This window comes from Ochotona princeps, chromosome 6 (genome assembly GCF_030435755.1).
Source record: "Ochotona princeps isolate mOchPri1 chromosome 6, mOchPri1.hap1, whole genome shotgun sequence".
In the NCBI taxonomy this organism is placed as follows: Eukaryota; Metazoa; Chordata; class Mammalia; order Lagomorpha; family Ochotonidae; genus Ochotona; species Ochotona princeps.
In genome coordinates this window covers 69,370,710-69,389,486 of record NC_080837.1, presented here as the reverse complement: position 1 = coordinate 69,389,486, position 18,777 = coordinate 69,370,710, and the positions used below count along the sequence as shown (strand labels likewise).

The 18,777-nt window shown below is 42.4% G+C and overlaps 1 protein-coding gene across 1 annotated transcript in view; it reads left to right on the top strand.

Moving 5' to 3' along the window:
* The window catches only part of ERO1A (endoplasmic reticulum oxidoreductase 1 alpha), a 47,377-nt gene that overhangs the window by 25,932 nt on the left and 2,668 nt on the right, over positions 1-18,777 (top strand). Inside the window, exons 7-13 of the mRNA XM_058666442.1 lie at positions 1,963-2,083; positions 4,929-4,975; positions 7,008-7,019; positions 9,833-9,859; positions 9,982-10,074; positions 11,120-11,366; positions 11,931-12,000. Coding sequence (XP_058522425.1) covers positions 1,963-2,083; positions 4,929-4,975; positions 7,008-7,019; positions 9,833-9,859; positions 9,982-10,074; positions 11,120-11,366; positions 11,931-12,000 — 617 coding nt within the window. The remainder of the gene's footprint in view (positions 1-1,962; positions 2,084-4,928; positions 4,976-7,007; positions 7,020-9,832; positions 9,860-9,981; positions 10,075-11,119; positions 11,367-11,930; positions 12,001-18,777) is intronic.

Sequence of the window (18,777 nt, the reverse complement as noted above, 5' to 3'; positions counted from 1 at the left end):
TAATTATAAGCAAAAAAACCGAAGCCTTCAATTCCTGGGAATGAGAAAGAAAAGGAGAAAGTAATTATGTTGAATTTTTTGGCTTTTTTTTTAAAGAGCTTTGCTTAGTAGAGAACATGAGTGGTTTTTGGCACGCTAATATCTGATATGTGTACTCCCTATTTCTGATCCTAGATTATGAAAACTGAAACATGAACATTTTTCATCCCAAAGTTTATCTTCAGGCTTGTAGTGTTGCCAAGAGCTTGGTGATAGTTGGTTACTATGTCCGAGTGCCTGGGTTGGATTCTGGCCCTGGTCCCTGACTCCACACTGCTGCTGGTGGGCCTCGTGGCAGCCAGCCGGGCCGACTAAGAAGTTGGTCCCTGCCACCCACACAAGAGTCCTGGATTGAGGCTGGAGCGCTCAGCTTCAGCCTGGACAACTCCATGCATTTTGGGCATTTGAGAAGTGAGCCAGTGAGCTTCTCTCTGTCCCTCAAATAATTGAATACAATAAAAAAAAAAAAACTTGAACTTTTATTTAAAATGTATCCTTTTGAGACTATAATATGTAGTGCTGATTGGGAACCAGCAATTATCTGGTAAAGGTCAGTGAATTGTTGCCCATTTATTATGTTTCTTCTACCAAAAGGGTCTGACTACTTTCACAAAAGGAATCTATATTTTTTCTTCTGGGTCTCCCACGCCAGTGCAGCGTCCCAAGGCTTTGGGCCGTCCTCAACTGCTTTCTCAGGGCACAAGCAGGGAGCTGGATGGGAAGTGGGGCTTTTGAGATTAGAATCAACACCCATATGGGATCTTGGCTCATTCAAGGCGAGGATTTTAGCCACTAGGCTGTTGTGCCGGGCCCAAAATGAATATATATTGTTTGTGAAGGAGTGAAGGTATTTTATAAACCTAACTAGAAATTTGAGCTTGTGTCCTGTGGCAAAACAGGGTTATAGTAGCAATTTGTTGTTTATTAAGGTGAAGGGAAATGAAGAGTATTTGTCACAGGTGAAGTAGAGGCTCTATTTAGGGAGAATAATTAAAAATTCAACCATTTCTTGGTGGGGTTGTGTTTCAAAGTACATTATTTATCTTAAAATTCAGAGATTTTTAAAGAAAGGAATTTGTTACAAAGTTGCTAGGCTGTGACAGTTGCCTCTGGTGGTAACTGTAGGGAACAGAATTATCCCTCCTTAAAATTAGACGATTCACTTGCTAATTTGTTTTTAAAGTTCTTGTGTTGACTTTTTCAAGTGTATTTAATTGCCACTTCTACATTTAACTTCCAGCTATTTTTAGACGCCACCGGCATGCTGCTTCTGAAATGGTCTCCCTCGTTTGTGCTTCTAATAGGTGAACTGGAATACAAGTGACCAAGCTTATTATTATTTTTGGTTAACCTTTTCTTACCATGAGAGCTGGATGGACTTTGCAGCGTGTCCCTGTGACATCCCCTGGGGTGGTTTCAGGCCATTTTTGCCCATTTTATCACTCTTTGGCATTGATGGGCTTCCAAGGAACATCCAGAGTCCCTGGGCGCCTCGATGCCGCTGTTGTGGTTTTGAAGTTCTATCTGATATACAGGGTAAATTAAGTGGTGAGGCCTGGATTATTTTTTTTTTTAACCTGAATTTTATTTATTTTTTGAGATAGTATATTTTAATTTACATTACAGCCAAAGGCTTCATTGCTGCACTAGTTATAGAGTTCAGCCAATTCAGAGTCACAAGACCGCAGGCCAGCAGGAACTCCAGGCCTGGCCTCTAACCCAGCCTGCCGCCGGAGCCCTGGTTTCTAACGACTGTTTCTGACACAAGTGTGTTCAGTTAATACAGCTGTGTCTGTTGCTTCCTTCTGAAAAGTTATTCTGAAATCCCTGATGCCTTGTGGTTATAGCACCTCAGGATCAATGAGGTACAGTCGTGTGTACTGGCTTTTTAAGAATGATAGAACGAGGCATCTTGTTTTGCAGACATCCAGTCCCCAGATGCTGAATACGTGGATTTGCTGCTGAATCCCGAGCGTTACACAGGTTATAAAGGACCGGATGCTTGGAAGATATGGAATGTCATCTATGAAGAAAACTGCTTCAAGTATGTGTCACTTGCATTTAGTAATCTCTGTAAGATAAGCTTTTTAAAATTAAATTACAATAATTTAAGATTACAGATCAAGCTTACTCTGTTACATGATTGATGTGTTTTGACCTAGACTCCTAGCTTTTCATTGGTCTGTTTCTCCTCTGGGGAATCCTATAGGCATGCATGTTAGCAGCGTTAGAGCCTCATGGGAGTGCTGTGGGCACCTAGCAGGATACCCTGGAGTAGGTGCTCGAGTCTTTGCAGAAGGGACAACGTGGAGCCAGAGGTTTCCTTCATTTCCCCGAGGGCATAGTGTCACACGGTGTCGAGGCTGGCTGAAGTTCTGGGGCCCCTGCACCCACGGGGGCCATCCTCTGCTGCTTGCCCAGCTGCACTGGCAGGGTGCTGGGTTGGAAGTGGACCAGCTAGAACTTGAACCTGAGCCCACGCACAGCAAACGGGGACTTTTTTACTTGATGCGTCATAGTGCTGGCCCTTAGACATGACTGTTGGACAGGTGGAGAGCCTGGCGTTTGAAGCTGGGCATCCTCAGAGGGGACGCAGGCAGGGCACGCAGCTCAGTCGCTGTGCTAAACGTCCGTCCCTGCTCCGCTTCTTTTTTATTTTGTCTTGAGAAATTTCTTCGGTTTGAAAAGTGAGTAGTTTTCATTATTTACTTATTTCTGCCATGTGTTTTATTTCAATTATCTTCATTATTATTAGGAGTGCTTGGTTTAGTGACTTGAAGGTTTAAAGGTTTGTGTTTTTGTTTGTATTGCAGTTATTACCAATTCATTCCCTGATTCCCATAGTATTTTTAACAGTAAACAATATATGAGGTATTAAGTTGATTATATTGAGTGTGTTAAAATGTGGCTTACTTTGCTCTCAGAATCTCTTAGTTTGTACAGACTAATACTAATGCATATTTATTTTGGATTTAGAAGCCTGTGAACTCCCCATTAACTCCCCCAAACATTCATGGCTTTTTTTTTTTTTTTTTGGTTAAAAAAAAAAGTTGAATTTAAATCTTAACTAATTTAATGGCTACAAAGCAAATTAACATGTTTTCAGATTACCTAGAAGCCAGAATTGTGGAAAATCGGAGTAAGCCACCAGCACACGTGAGGCCCATGTTCCATATCGGAGTGCTGGGTCAAGTCCTGCTGGCTCTGCTTCTGGGCCGGTTTGCTAGTGAAGCCACTGTGAGAGCAGAGGACGATGACCCAGTTGTTGGGTCCCTGTTCCCCATGGGAGAGACAGAGGGGTTCAGTGTGCCCTAGCCTCTGCGCTAGTGGGCATTTGCAGAGTGGACTAGCAGATACAAGATCTCTCTCTTTCTCTTTTTCCTTTCTCCTCCCCGCCCCGCTTTCCCAGTCTCCCTCTCTGCCTTTTGTTTTGTTCTGCTTTTCAAATAAATAGCCCTTAAATAAATTACCTGGAGCCTGTTTGGTGATGTGTTAGGCTAACCCTCTGCCTGCATATGGGCAGCGGTTCTCACTGCCCCCCTTCCAGTGGCGCTCCCTGCCTGTGACCTGTTGAAGTAGCAGAGGCTGGCCCAAGTGTTTGGACCCTCACACCCGTGTGGAAGACCCAGAGGAAGCTTGGGTTGGCCCAGCTTTGGCTGTTGTGGCCATTTGGGGAGGGAACTAGTGGATGGAAGATCTCTTTCTTTCTCTCCTTTCTGTGTGTCTCTTTCAAGTAAAATATATGCATCTTAAAAAAAATGATTAGCAAGACAGAGCAGATAAATCATTCATCTCAGCTATATGTTGGCAGCGAAATATGGGGCAAACGGAGACTTTATGATGGACCATATCAATCAGTGGACGACCTCATCGAGCGAAACTGGCAGCGATTCATAACTGGAGAACTATTAACACCACTTGAGCACATATCTCAGAGCATGCCCCACATCCGGGACTCGGGGTGGGCGGGAAACCGGGTGGGGCTTCCCCCTCAATATCCCCCTTTACCTCAGATACATGATGGAAACAATATGGACATAATAGTATTACCCACTTCCCAACCCCCCTGAACCTTTTTTTTTTCTTTTTCTTTCTTTAACTGTAATTAACTATGTAAAGATTGTCAACAACAACACAATAAAATAGATTAAAAAATTAAAAAAAAAATGATTAGCTAAGTGTAAGTAATGTACCAACAGTTTTTTTCCAGTTTTGATGCAATGTATGTATAACATGTATAACATATATAAAAACGTGTTAGTGATCTAGAGGAAGAGCCTGACTAGCATTTTTTCCTCCTTTGTTTAATGAAGTAATTAGAAAATAAGCTGTTAGTTGGGCCTGGTGTGGTAGCTTAGTGGCTGAAGTCCTTGCCTTGCACACACCAGGATCCCATATGGCCACTGGTTCTAATCCTAGTAGCCCCATTTCCCTTCCAGCTTCCTGCTTGTGGCCCGGGAAAGCAGTGAAGGACGGCCCAAAGCCTTGGGACCCTGCACCCACGTGGGAGACCCAGAAGAAACTCTGGGCTCCTGACTTCAGATTGGCTCAGCTCTGACCAATTCGGCCACTTGGGGAGAGAATTACAGACAGAAGATCTTCCTCTCTGTCCCTCCTCCTCTCTGTATATCTACCTTTCCAATTAAAAAAAAAAAAGGGAATAACCTATTGGTCAATGTAGTAGGAAAAGAGGAGGAGCTATTACCAGTAAAAATAAATCCACAGTGTTGCTAAAGCAATTAGAGAAAACTATTTTATAATTTCAATAAAATGATTTTATTTTGAGCACTATTTTATTTAGGCAGCTTTCTTGAGAGAGTATCACCTAAGTAATGGTGGTTTGGTAACATTTATGTTTTATACAATGCTTTGAATTCTTTTGTTTCTAGGCCACAGACCATTAAAAGGCCGCTGAGTCCTTTGGCTTCTGGTCAAGGTGGGTGATTGACTTGCATTGTTATGAATGAGCAGCCAGTGAACTTTAATAAGAAGCAGGGCCAAGGTGACATCAATGCCAAGGGCTTGTGACGTCACAGAGCGGAGATGCTGTTCCCAGTGTAGTTACGCCCCAGAGTGCAAAGAGGGTGTTTACAATGTTTCTACCTTGTAAAAAATATTTTTTATAATGAGCTTCATAGTATTAGAATATCATAAGATGTAGATCAGCACATATCTGCTTATTCTTATGTTCATTTTCATAGACACACAGGCATATAGTTTTTCCATTTCTTTGCCTCTTCTAGAAACATAGATGTTCAAGAAACTTCTCGAGTTTTCCCTAACACTTAAAATTGTCGCATATATAGAGTCTGATTTCAAATTCACATGTCTAGCATTTTTCATTTTCTTCTTCAAATTGAGTTCTGGGCCAAATGCTGCCTCTTCTATGCTTTCCATGATCCTGCTAACCGGAAGTTACCACATAGCAGGTTTTGTTTCCTGGTATTGTGTCCCCCGCCCCCCAAAATGTAGTATTGTTTTATTATTGTTCTTTATGACTGTATCCTGGTCTTGGTCTGTCTGGGCAGCCTTCATCCTTGAATAGCCTGAGGTGGTTTGTTAGAGAAATGATGAGTGTAAATGACTCCCCTCACCAAATGGTCTTGTCGACAATTGTGAAAAAACACATGTTAATTCCACAAATGGCAATTCACTATTTACTGTTGAGGTCGCCACTGGTCAGTCAAAGCCAGAAAGTGCCCAGCTGATGCAGGCAGAAGGATCCGTTATTAAAAACAGGCTGTGTCCTTTAAAAGCATCTGTCAGTGGTTTGGGTGTGTATTTACCGGTAAAGTCTTGTATGTGCTTCTAGAAAACGTGTAAGGCTTATATGTTTAAAATTCATCTGAAAAGGGATGATGTCATATAGTCAGTGACTAAATCTCCCCTGGGAAACTGATACGATGACATCATTCCCTAAGAGCTGGCGGATGCGCTTTTCCCTGAGTAGAAAAGAAAGAATATTCAATGAGGCATTTCAGGTTGTCAGTCAGTGTATACTTATTGGAAACCATTTGATTTAATAGCAGAGAAAGTACAAGCTTATAGGCAAGGGGTGAAACTTAATTATGACTTAATAAAGGTGTCACCCCCAGTTACCTTAGAGATAAATGGGGCAGTGTAAGTGTTCATCAAATGAGATGCGATATAGTCACACGATAGAATGTGGCCACCAGTAAATGTTACTGTAAATCTGTACTTGTTTAAATAAAAAGTGATGAGAAGTAGTACATCAAGGAAAACAAAGGTGTTAAGGCAATAAGTATGCTTTTAATAAAGATATAATTGGTATAATTTTTTACCCACGTACAAACAAAAGGGACAGTTACCAAAATATAAACGGCGTTTATCATTGGGCAGGAGCAGTAACTCATGCTTTTTAATTTTATTGTTTGCCTGGGTCTTTTATGTTTGTAGCAAGAGTGTATTACTTTCATAAGCAGTAAAAGCTTTCAAGAAAAGTGGGCAAGACAGAGTGAGTTTTTCAGTAATCAACAAGCAGCTGCACGTAAATTGTTGCCTTCTACATAATTTGAATCTCACAGGCTGTAAATGTTCCTGATGAAGGGCAAAACAAAATTCACATCTGGAGATTTGAAAGCAACAATACAGATCTTTCTTGAAATTACACTGCAGCTGTAGGATCAATAAATGTCGGCTCTGCAGGGCAAACAAATCCTTCAGATACTGAGCAGCTCTCTCGAGTGACACGTGGGACATTGTTCCTCTGTGGTTGTCCCCAGGAGATCCTACGTGAGTCTCGCTCCCTGAGACGGTGCTGTTGGATTGAGTCAGGTACCATTCGCCAGCATCCTTAGCCAGAGTGGCAGTCCCAGGTGGTGTGTCCCTTGCGTTTTGCTTGTGTGGATGAACTGTTATGAAAAACTTGTTATGAAGGCATAGCGTTAGAAAGTGCGCAGCTGGAACAAGTCAGTAATAATGATAGACTTTGTTGTTTTCTTTTTCAGGTAAAAGTAAAGGTAAGTGTCACTTCTGTGTTACAAGTATGAATTTGTTTGATGTGCTCATCATGGCAAAGTTGATTTTTTTTTTTTTTTTGAGAACGAGAAGGACTTGACTTTGATGTCTTTATCTGAACTTCAGGGAGTGAAAGCGTGAGTTGAGGGACATTGGCCATGTTTGAGGCAGGCCGGACAGAGCCCACTGTCACGGTGTGATTGGGTGAGGGGTTACCCCTGAACAGGCTGCTCCTCCAGCAGGGATGACTTCCTTGCCTGGTGCCTGGTTGAATCCCAGGTGTACAGGGAGGGCATGGGCAGAGTGTTCGGGCCAGAGGGTTTTTTTTTTTTTTTTTTAAAGATTTATTTGTTTTTTATTACAAAGTCAGATATACAGAGAGGAAGATCTTCCGTCCGATGTTTCACTCCCCAAGTGAGCCGAAACGGGCCGGTGTGCGCCGATCCGAAGCCAGGAACCAGGAACCTCTTCCAGGTCTCCCACATGGGTACAGGGTCCCAAAACTTTGGGCCGTCCTCAACTGCATTCCCAGGCCACAAGCAGGGAGCTGGATGGGAAGTGGAGCTGCCGGGATTAGAACTGGCGCCCATATGGGATCCCGGGGCTTTCAAGGTGAGGACTTTAGCCACTAGGCCACGCCGCTGGGCCCTTGTGCTGCGATGTTTTAAAAATAAATTGTGACTTATTTTTATTGGAAAGACAGATTTACAGAGAGGAGAGACAGAGAAAGATTTTCTGACCACTGGTTCCCTCCTCCATTGGCCACAATAGCTGGAGCTGAGCCAATCCGAAGTCAGGAGGCAGGAGCTTCTTCTGGATCTCCCACACAGGTACATGGTGCCAAGGCTTTTGGGCCATCTTCTGTGCTTTCCCAGGCCATAAGCCTGGAGTTGTATTAGAAGTGGAGGTCCTTGGGGCCCAGCGCAGTAGCCTAGTGGCTGGGGTCCTGGCCTTGTATGTACTGGGTTCCCATGTGGGCACTGGTTCTAATCCCGCCAGCCCCATTTTGCATCCAGCTCCCTGCTTGTGGCCCAGGAAGGCAAAGGAGGACTGCCGAAACCTTGGGACCCTGCACTTGTGTGGGAGACATGGAGGAAGCTCCTGGCTCCTGGCTTCAGATTAGCTCAGCTCTGGCGGCCACTTGAGGAGTGAGACAGTGGATGGAAGAATTTTCTCTCTGTTTCCTCCTCTCTATATATCTGACTTTCCAATAAAATAAATAAATCTTCAGAAAAAGAAAAAAACCGAAGCGGAGCAGCTGGAACATGAATTGGCATCCGTGTGGGATGCTGGCGCTTACAGGTGAAGGATCAGGCAGTTGAACCATCGTGTCGGCTGCAAGTATTACTCAGTTTTTATCCTCACCCGCTATAGGTAGAGGGCAGTATCTTCTGTTCTGATATTGTTGCATATTACAAAATTAACAGTTTCAATCTTGCTGCCACCACTTGTATCTTTTTGTTGTATAAACTTCTCTATTCATGACATTTGCTAGACTCTTGAATTACTTCTTTACAGAATAATTCTAAGTCAGAATTACCAGGTCTGGTAATTAGTAGGGATCTTAGTAGGGCATAGATTATAAATGATGTTTGTTTTTATGTAGCATTTCCACTTCATTTATTTTTTTGAATTGAAGAATAGCTTGCAATAATACCAACTACAGACAGATAATACAGTTCCAATACAATTTATAATTTTTCCTAATATAAAAATCATATGCAGCTGGTATTAATGAGTTATGCTTAATGAGTTAGGCGACCATTTGTGATGCTGCCAAGCCATATTGGTGCTGGTTTTAGCCCCAGCTGCTCCACCTCTGGTTCAGCTACTTGCCAATGTACCTGGAAAAGCAGCAAAAGATGGCCCAAGTGTTTGTGTCCTTAACGTGTATGGGTGACCTGGTTCCTGGTTCTGGTCTGGTTTAACCCTGTTCAGTGTGGGCATTGGGGTGTGAAGCAGCAGACAGAAGATCTCCTTTCAACCCAGGCCTGCAACTCTACCTTTAAAATAAATATAAAATAAAACTTAAGAAAAAAAGTGTGTAACTGGCCCTGATTTTTCAGTGGCATAAATTGTTAATAAGGCCATGTGCTTTCCTAGTTGTGGCTGAGTCATTGTTTGAAGTCTGTGCTGTGGCTGCATGGAAGGCACTGTATGCAGGAAGTAGGCTTTTAGCCCCCAGGTTCGGACACCTGCTTCCCACCTGAGAAGACCTGTGCTGGCTCCAGCTGCTGATTGCAGCTCCCTGCTAACATAGGTCTTGGGTGGCAGCAGGGCCAGCTCAGGTGGTTGGGTTCCTGGCACACAGGTCAGGGATCTAGCCTGAGTGCCTGTTTCTTGCATCTGATCCTTGCCCAGCTGTGGCTGCTGTGGGCATTTGGGATGTGGATTCAGTTCCTGGCTTCCGGCTCTGACTCTTGCCCAGCCCTGGGTGTCGCAAGGCGTTTGGGGAATGACCCAGCAGATGTAGCGTGCTCTCTCTCTCTTTCTGTCTCTCTTTGCTCTTTGTATGTCTTTGCCTTGAAAATACATAAATAAAATTGGAAAGAAAAAGCAAAATCACTCTGATAGCTCTGAGACTGGGGCTGTCTGAGGCCGTGCTAAAGGCCGCACAGCAGAGTGAGCCAGAACCGTATCCACATCCTGAGCTTCACTGCTGCCCTTGGCCAAGCTGCAGGCAAGACAGAGCCCTCAGATGAAGCGATCTGTAATCACTGTTTATCCAAACTTGCCGTAATGTTGTCAAACTTTGAAAGACTTGTGTTTTTGCATTGTTAACAACCTTGTGACTTAATTTTTTTTTTCATTTCAGAAAACACTTTTTACAGCTGGTTAGAAGGTAATTGGAAACTTCTAAACATATTTATATGATCATTTTTTTTCTCATTTTAAAGAGACATTAAATTAATTTTGCATTGAAGAGTCACATGAAATTTATTTCCCAATCACTGACTTTTTCAGGTCTGTGTGTGGAAAAAAGAGCGTTCTACAGACTTATATCTGGCCTCCATGCAAGCATTAATGTGCATTTGAGCGCCAGATATCTTCTACAAGGTATGTGTCATTGACTTGTGTGTGTTTTATTATACTTCCTTTCAGGTATGCTTAAGATCTTCTTGGTGCCAATGTGAACTGGGAAAGACTGACCTGAATGAGTAACGGGCAATAGAAGTCCTTTCTGGAAAGCAGTCACTAGGAATGTGGCAACAGAGACAGAACTGAAGTACTGCTCGGCCTACTCTTAACCGTTTCACCGGCCTTGAAAACGCTGCAAGAGCACAGTGTCCCTTGTTGCAGAACCCATGCAGTAACATGTCAGTGTCAGGCCTGCAGCTTTTTTTTTTTAAAGATTTATTTTTATTACAAAGTCAGATATACAGAGAGGAGGAAAGACAGAGAGGAAGATCTTCCATCCGATAATTTACTCCCCAAGAGAGCGCAACGGCCGTTGCCGTGCCAATCCAAAACCGGGAACCAGGAACCTCTTCCGGGTCTCCCATGCGGGTGCAGGGTCCCAAAGCATTGGGCCATCCTCGACTGCTTTCCCAGGCCACAAGCAGGGAGCTGGATGGGAAGTGGAGCTGCTGGGATTAGAACCGGCGCCCATATGGGCTCCCAGGGCGTTCAAGGCAAGGACTTAGCCACTAGGGCACGGCGCCGGGCCCAGACTTGCAGCTTTGATGGGGAGAAGCGTTCCCTGCAGCTCTGTGTGATGGCAGAATTTCATCAGTAATGCATTCCTCCTGGGATTAATGCCTTGTATGTCTTGGACACCAAAACACAGTAATAGCACTTCAAATTCACTAGCAAATTTGAATAATAATTTTTAAATTGAATATTTAGGTTATGTGAAAGTTTATGTTCAGGAATTTGATTTTTAATAAAACCTGCTTTCTCACTGAATTGATTTTACTTTAAGGCTGTGTTCCAGAAGGTAAGACATGAGGGTAGAACTCTTTAAGGCTAAGCGATGAAAAATCATTTTTATGGTTTTAAAAGAATTCCATATTTTAAAGTAAAAATAACATTAATCTCTATACCCATAATTAACCTAATTATAACATTCAATTGCTAACACTTAATTCTTCTTTCCTCCCAGATACCTGGTTGGATAAGAAATGGGGGCACAACATCACAGAGTTCCAGCAGCGATTTGATGGGGTTTTGACAGAGGGTGAAGGACCAAGAAGGCTGAAGAACCTGTATTTTCTCTACCTGATAGAACTAAGGGCTCTGTCCAAAGTGCTACCTTTCTTTGAGCGCCCAGATTTCCAGCTGTTCACTGGAAACAAAATTCAGGATGCAGAAAACAAGAAGTTACTTCTGGAAATACTTCATGAAATCAAGTAAGTTAATAAGTTATTATATTTTACAACTTTCACATTCAGAGATGTGTGACAAGTAGTATTCAAAATTTCATTCTTCAATAATCGTCTAGAGAAAAGAAACTAATTTAAAAATCTTTAAAAGCTACTTTTGTCCGTAGTTGTTTTAGGATGGAAGTTTGTTTCTGTTTTGATCTGGGTACATAGCTTCTTAGCTTCCAGAGCCATTGTTTTAGTATTTGATGCTTGTATGATGTACATATTTGGTTGAATAGAGGAAACTTTGAAAAGTTTGTGGAAAATGCACATTTAAGTTCCATTTTTCATTACTTTATGACATACCCTCATACTGTGTTACACAAGTAGTATTAATAATGGGGATAAGAATGTGTTCTGGAGGATTCGTGTATTGATTTTATTGTATTTCTACTATATTTTACTTATCACCCCACTTTCATTGTTTTATTATCTATTTTAATTATTTACTGTAATTATACGTATCTATATTATAATTATGTTCAAGTACTATATTAGTAGCAGGAATTTTCATTTTTATGATGTAACAAAATGAGTATTTTGTTTCAGGTCATTTCCTTTGCACTTTGATGAGAATTCGTTTTTTGCTGGGGATAAAGAAGAAGCGCACAAACTGAAGGTAACCAGTTTTAAGTTTCAGCTGAACCATTAGTTGCCATGGCCACAGGTAGGGACCTGGAGCCCTGTGTGAGGTGGGAGGTGGGGCTTATCGGTGGCCCCCCAAGGCCGGGGCAGCATATGAGGCAACGAGTTTGTTAATGAGTCTGATTGGACCCTTCTGCCTTTTTACTATCAGAGCATCACATTGCAGTGCCATCTGCAAATGCAATTATTATTTCTCACTGAAAACTAAGCCTATGTATGTATAGGCAACGTTTGTATACATCCTAAAACTAAGTGAAAACTCGGAGTCAAGTCTTTTTCTTCACCCCCTTGGCCAAAATGCAGTTCAAAAGCAGGCCTTAACTATGATCTGGGCTGTGTATTTAACATAACTGATTGTCTTAGTATTGCTGCTCACCTCAAAGATGGCTCTCACACTGCTGGTCCCACGTAATACACCGAGGTCATACGTTAAAGGGAAGGGGCCTAATGAGTGACTCTATTAGTCTCTCTTTTGCTAAGGACAGTTCTGGAAGGGATACCAGGCTGTTCTAAGCAGTCTGTCGGGGCCTGGGGTACAGTGTGGTGTTTTGTCATGTCTGTGATTCACTGGGACTTAAAGGCAGCAGCGGTGGCAGCGTGGAGGAGCAGGTCTGGTCGCTCACCGCATGGGTATGGCTGCAGGCAAGGCCATCTCTGAGTGTGTTTATTTGTCTCAAAATAGTGTAGATATTATGGTGTTACTACGAAGACTAATCTACATGATTTTGTTGATTTGAAATGCAGAGTTGCACATGGAGAAAGAGGGAGAGGCAGAGAGAGACCTTTAATCTGTTGGTTTATTCCCCCAATGAGCTTCCTCCAGGTTTCCCGTTTGGTGCAGGGATCCAAATACTTGGGTCATCCTGTGCTGCTTTCCCAGGCCTTTGGCAGGGAGCTGCACCAGAAATGGAGTGACTGGGGACTCCAACCAGTGCCTATATGGGATGCTGACATTGTAGGTGGTGGCTTAACCGCCGCACTGCCATCCACAGGAGCATGCTTTTGTCATTAGGAGGAGTGACAACTTGTTTAAGGGATTTCCAGCATTTGGGGGAGTCAGAATTACATCGCTGTGGTCTGTTACACAGCTGTTGGAAAGTGATGGCAGGTGGCTTTTAGTATCACCTGACTTGATCTGATTTAGTTCGATGTAACACTCTTGCTATGTGTGCTACACTTTGTTTCCATAACAAAAGAATCTAACTTTATGCAACTTGCAAATTAAAAATATTTATTTATTTTTATTTTATTTAGAAGTCTGAAACACAAAGAGAGATCTTCCATGCACTGGTTCCCTCTTAAAAGGCCACAGCAGCCCAGGCTGGAGCAGATCAAAGCCAGGAGCTGGAAGCTCAGAGTGGGTCTCTCATGTGGATGCAGAGACCCAAGCACTCGAGCTGTGCTGTGCTGCCTCCCAGGGTGCACACGGACAGGAAGTGGAGTTGGAAGCAGAGCTGGGGTTTGAAGCCGGTGTCTCAAATTGCTTCTTAGTTGCTGTACCAGATGCCTTTTTGCACTTAGCTTTTGCTGTTGGAGACTTGTTATTTTAGACCTCCCCTCCTACTTAAAGCCTTCCCGCTGCAAAAACAAACCGCAGTGCTTACATAAGCTCCCAGCAGCTTTCAGGAACTTGGAAATGAGGGGGAAGATGCTTCAGTTGGACTTCTTTTTGCCTACTATTTTCAATATGTTTCTTATTTTTAGTTCACTTACTGGTTATTGGAGAGTGTTTTGGTATAAAGCTGTTTTTAGACTGTACAAATCAGAAATATTTCTTACAATGTTTTAATGTGATCAAAACTGAAATACTCATCTTTGATGTCATATGGAATTTAGAGATTATTTAACAGAATTTTTGGGGCATCTTTTATAAGAAAGAAGTGAAAAGCGAGAAAGCATGTTAATAATAGAAGTATATTTTTTAGCAAAGTAATTTCTGGTTAACATCAAGGATTTGAACAGTCATAAGTTCATTTAAATAACCTGCTGTGTGTCCTTCATACTCTATCAACGTATGGTTACAAATGGAAGAGCTACAGTTCAGAGGTGAGGACTGTTTTTCTGCCAAGGAGTATTTGAACATTTATAATGTCATTTGTGGGTCATATAATATTATCACCTTAAAAATCAGATGTATTGAATTTTAAGACCTAGCTGCAGTTGATGTGGTAGTTCCAGGCCAAATGATTTTTGCTGGCCTTATGTGACCTGGTGGCCAGACATGCTTGATTCATGAAAAAATATTATTCAGGGTTAAGATATGAAGGTTTTGACCCAGCGCAATTGCTCAGTTGAGTAATCCTACCCCCTGCAAGCGCTGGGATACCATGGGAGTGCCGGTTTGTGTCCCAGCTGTTCCAATTCCAATCTAGCTCCCTGCTGGGAAAGCAGCAGAGGACGGCCCAAAGCGTTGGGACCCTGTACCCACTGTGGGAGACCAGGAAGAAACTCCTGGCTCCTGGCCTTGCATCCTCAGTTCAGTTCTGGCCACTGTGGCCATTAGGGGAGTGAACCAGTAGATGGAAGATCTTTCTCTCTTTGTAAATCTGCCTTTTTAATAAAAATAAATGAATCTTTAAAAGAAGATATTAAGGGGACCGGCGGCGTGGCCTAGTGGCTAAAGTCCTCGCCTTGAACGCCCCGGGATCCCATATGGGCACTGGTTCTAATCCCGGCAGCTCCACTTCCCATCCAGCTCCCTGCTTGTAGCCTGGGAAAGCAGTCGGGGACGGCCCAAAGGCTTTGGGACCCTGCACCCACGTGGGAGACCCGGAAGAGGTTCCAGGTTCCCGGCATCGGATCGGCGCGCACCGGCCTGTTTCGGCTCACTTGGGGAGTGAAACATCGGATGGAAGATCTTCCTCTCTGTCTCTCCTCCTCTCTGTATATCTGACTTTGTAATAAAAGTAAATTAAAAAAAAAGAAGATATTAAGGCTTACACAAAATTTGAGAATTTGGTAATTAGTCAGTTGGTTTCACTGGCTATAACTCACAGCTTATACCTACATTGCATTTGAACAGTCTGTTGACTGACTGCAGTTTAAAGTAAAGCCACAAAACTTGTATTGCTAAACAAGGAGAATTGGTAACAGATTTAAATTCTGGTTATTTTAAGATTCATTTTTTATTTGAGATAATTTGGGGATATACTTAGGTTACTGGACATGGTTGTTATTTATGAAAGTAATAAGGATCTTTTCCCATTCTGATATAATTTCTTTTTTTTAATTTTTTATTTTTTTCTAATTTATTTTTTTAAATGATCTTACTTAGTTGATTAGGGTACAAAGGGTCAAGGGCTACAGGAAAGTGGGTAATACCATTGTTTCCACACTAATATCATCATTTTTTCCCTTTTATTTGGGGTCAGGGGAGAAGCAAAGGGAAAAGCCCCACAGCCTCCCACCCATCCCAGGTCCCCGATGTGAGGTGTGCTGCGAGGGTCCTGCTCAAGCAGTTGTGATAGTTCAACATTTCTGAGTTGCTGCCAATCTCGCCATTCCAATCGCGATGAAACCTATTCAGAATCCACTGGCTGACGTAGTTTCTTCATGATTTGGGTTCTGAGATCAGCAGTTTAGTTGGAGGGATCTTCAAAGAAACTTCATCTGAGATGATCCCAAACCTGATTCTTGTGTGAGTTTGCCAGTACAGGGTCTGGCAAGTCTGTGGTCCTAATCAGCTTGTGCACATGCTGGCCGTTGCAATTGCTGGGTCAGTTCTGTTTCCAGCCCTGTCATCCACTTGAACCAATGGGTGTTGTAGTCCAGCTCGATCCTGATGTAGTGAATTTGTAGCTTGTTAATTTGGTTCTAGCATATTAAGCTCACTTAAGCAGATAATCCATGCTATTTTATATGTCTGGCTTTTTTTTTTAAAGTTTTATTTATTATTTTATTTGTATTACAAAGTCAGATATATAGAGAGGAGGAGAGACAGAGAGGAAGATCTTCTGTCCGATGATTCACTCCTCAAGTGAGCACAATGACCCGTGCTATGTTGATCTGAAGCCAGGAGCCAGGAACTTCCTCCAGGTCTCCCACGCGGGTGCAGTGTCCCAAGCGTTTGGGCCGTCCTTGACTGCTTTCCCAGGCTACAAGCAGGGAGTTGGATGGGAAGTGGAGCTGCTGGGATTAGAACCTGCGCCCATATGGGATCCCGGGGTGTTCAAGGTGAGGACTTTAGCTGCTAGGCATGGTGCCAGGCCCTATATGCCTGGCTTTGATTTTTATGGTGTTTATTTGGTTGTTATAAACAGCTATGCTTGTTCACTGTGCGTGCCATGCAAATACCCAGTCAAGAACTATCACTTCTAAGCATTTGGATTCAAACTCTGAATTTAGACAATGTTTGCCTAAGCAAATAGAATCTTAGTACCAGGACCTTACAAAAATTTGAGTCTGTTAAAATTACACTTTTAAGGTATCTCCTGAAGACAGTGTATTTTTAGTATCTATTGATTGTAAATTATCGTTGCCAAAAAGTCTCTATGAATTTAGTAGTACTTTTAAAGTAGGAGTTATGTTTTATTGATCATAGCATTTATGTCCATATGGAAATTTATAGTCCTTAAGTTTGAGTTATTTTTCTAACTACAGTCTGGTGCATAAATGGGCTTTCGTAGATCCATAGAGAACTGTTAGTATCTCTAGAAGTCATTAGTTCATCAGATGATTTTACTACTCTGTTATTGTTAAAAGTGTGCTTTTTTTTAAAAAAGTCCATGTCAAAATGCTAGTTTAAAGAAATGTCAACCTATATAAAATAATGTTATTGGGTAGTTTTATGAAGTAGGCTAAAAATTAGGATTACCTCTTATTGAACAAGTACAAAAATAAAAGAGAATGTTGCTGAAGAATGCTAATTAGTAATTTGTGTTTTATATTAATAAGGATAAGAAATCTGGGATCTTATTATAAATCTTTTGTTTAAAAGCTGAATAAAGCATCTGGGGAAAGTGTCTGCAGAGCCAACTAAGGTTGACTTTTCTCTCTTCTATTTTATTTTGAATTCTATTGTACAGTTCCATATGCTCTGGGATTTCCCCTATCCCCCCACCATATTCCCTCCTCCCGAACTTATCTCCCCATGTTGTTACAATAGTGTAGTCCTTCCTAAGCATTCATAAGCCCGTCATTCTGTTATCTAAGTGTGTGCTGACATTGCTGGTACGGCTGAGGTCGTCTTTTAATAGCAGGTTCCAATTGCTTGTTTTAGATTGGTGATGTAGTTCTCATTTAGTTGAGCACAGTGTTTGGTTTATCACATTAAAAAAAAAGACTACTGCTTCCTAAATTATAGACTCATTGGTGTACTAGACGTTCCATATTCAGTTTGGAATTCTTTGTTAAGGCCAGGATGGAGGAATCATGGGCTGATCAGTGATAATTTGCATGGACGCAAATGATGGGTATATTCTTGGCTTCCCTTCCCTCCTTCGAATCTGAAGGATGTATTCTCTTTTCTGATAAACTGGTTGCATTTTGCCTTATTACATATAAACTACAGTATACTAATGTTCATGGATATGTACACATATATAAAAATATAGAAACAAAAAGGGAAAGGTGAACACCAGATTCAACGTCGTGACAGAGGGTGGGATTTGGCTGTCTGGGAGCGTTAACAGGAGACTTGTACCTGTACTGGATGTTTCCTATGTTGCAGATATATATATTTTTTTCAAATATTCATTTATGTACTTGAAGGCAGAGTAACAGAAAGGGAAGAATTAGATAAAGGGATATCTGCCATCTGCTGATTAACTCCCAGATGACCACAATGCTCAGGGGTGGTCGGGCTGAAGCTGGGAGCCAGTCATTTCCATCCCGATCTCCCACGCGGATGGCAGGGACTCAAGTACTCAGACCATCTTCTGCTACCTTCCCGGGCGCATTAACAGGGAACTGGGTCGCAAGAGGAGTAGCCCGGACATGAACTGAAATTGTTGTTTGTTTTATTTTTACTGATTTTTACATCGTTGAGAAAGCTGTATGTGCATGTGGACCACTGATTAGGGTGGCAAGGGTTGAGGAACGGGGAAGGTGGATGACATAGATAGTTGCTGCTTCTTTTTTTTTTTTTTCTTTCTTCCTATGTTTGGGGAAAGGAAGGAGAGAAGGGGAGAGGGCTCTCCCAGCAACCTAGTTGCGTCAGTACCTGGGGATGGAGGGTGATCACTTGATGTCATCCTAGGCTCCATGATGTGAAGCATGTTCCAAGGATACTGCTTAAGTTGTTTTGAGAATTCTGAGATGCCTTTGGTTTTTGTTGTCCCAAGGTTGAGGAAACCCTGCCAAGGTCCATTGGCTGACGTGGTCCACCTTAGATTCTGCTCAGAACTGGCACTCTTGCTATGGGTTTTGGCCTCCCAAGCAGCAGCTCAGCTCATGGGGCCTCCATACCTGCCTCTTGTTTTGTATGTGAATGGTATTGTTATTACATAACAAGAAAGGTTGCAATGTAACTATTCTGAAACTGGTGGCTTTTTTCCTTTCCTTCCTTTTTGTGGCAATTGAAGCCCCCTGGCTCCTGTTCACGTACCTCTGACAAGGTTGTTAATCTTAGGCAACAGGACAGTGTAGTTCGGTTACTTTTGCGTATTATTTTAAAAAATGTCTTCACTTGAAAGGCAGAGAGCGAGAGTTAATGACAGAATGCCCACCGAGTGACTCCTCCAGTGCCCGCAGTGATAGGGAGAAAGGAAGTGCTGGGCTGAGGCTGGAGCCAGGCCTGGGAACACAGTGACTG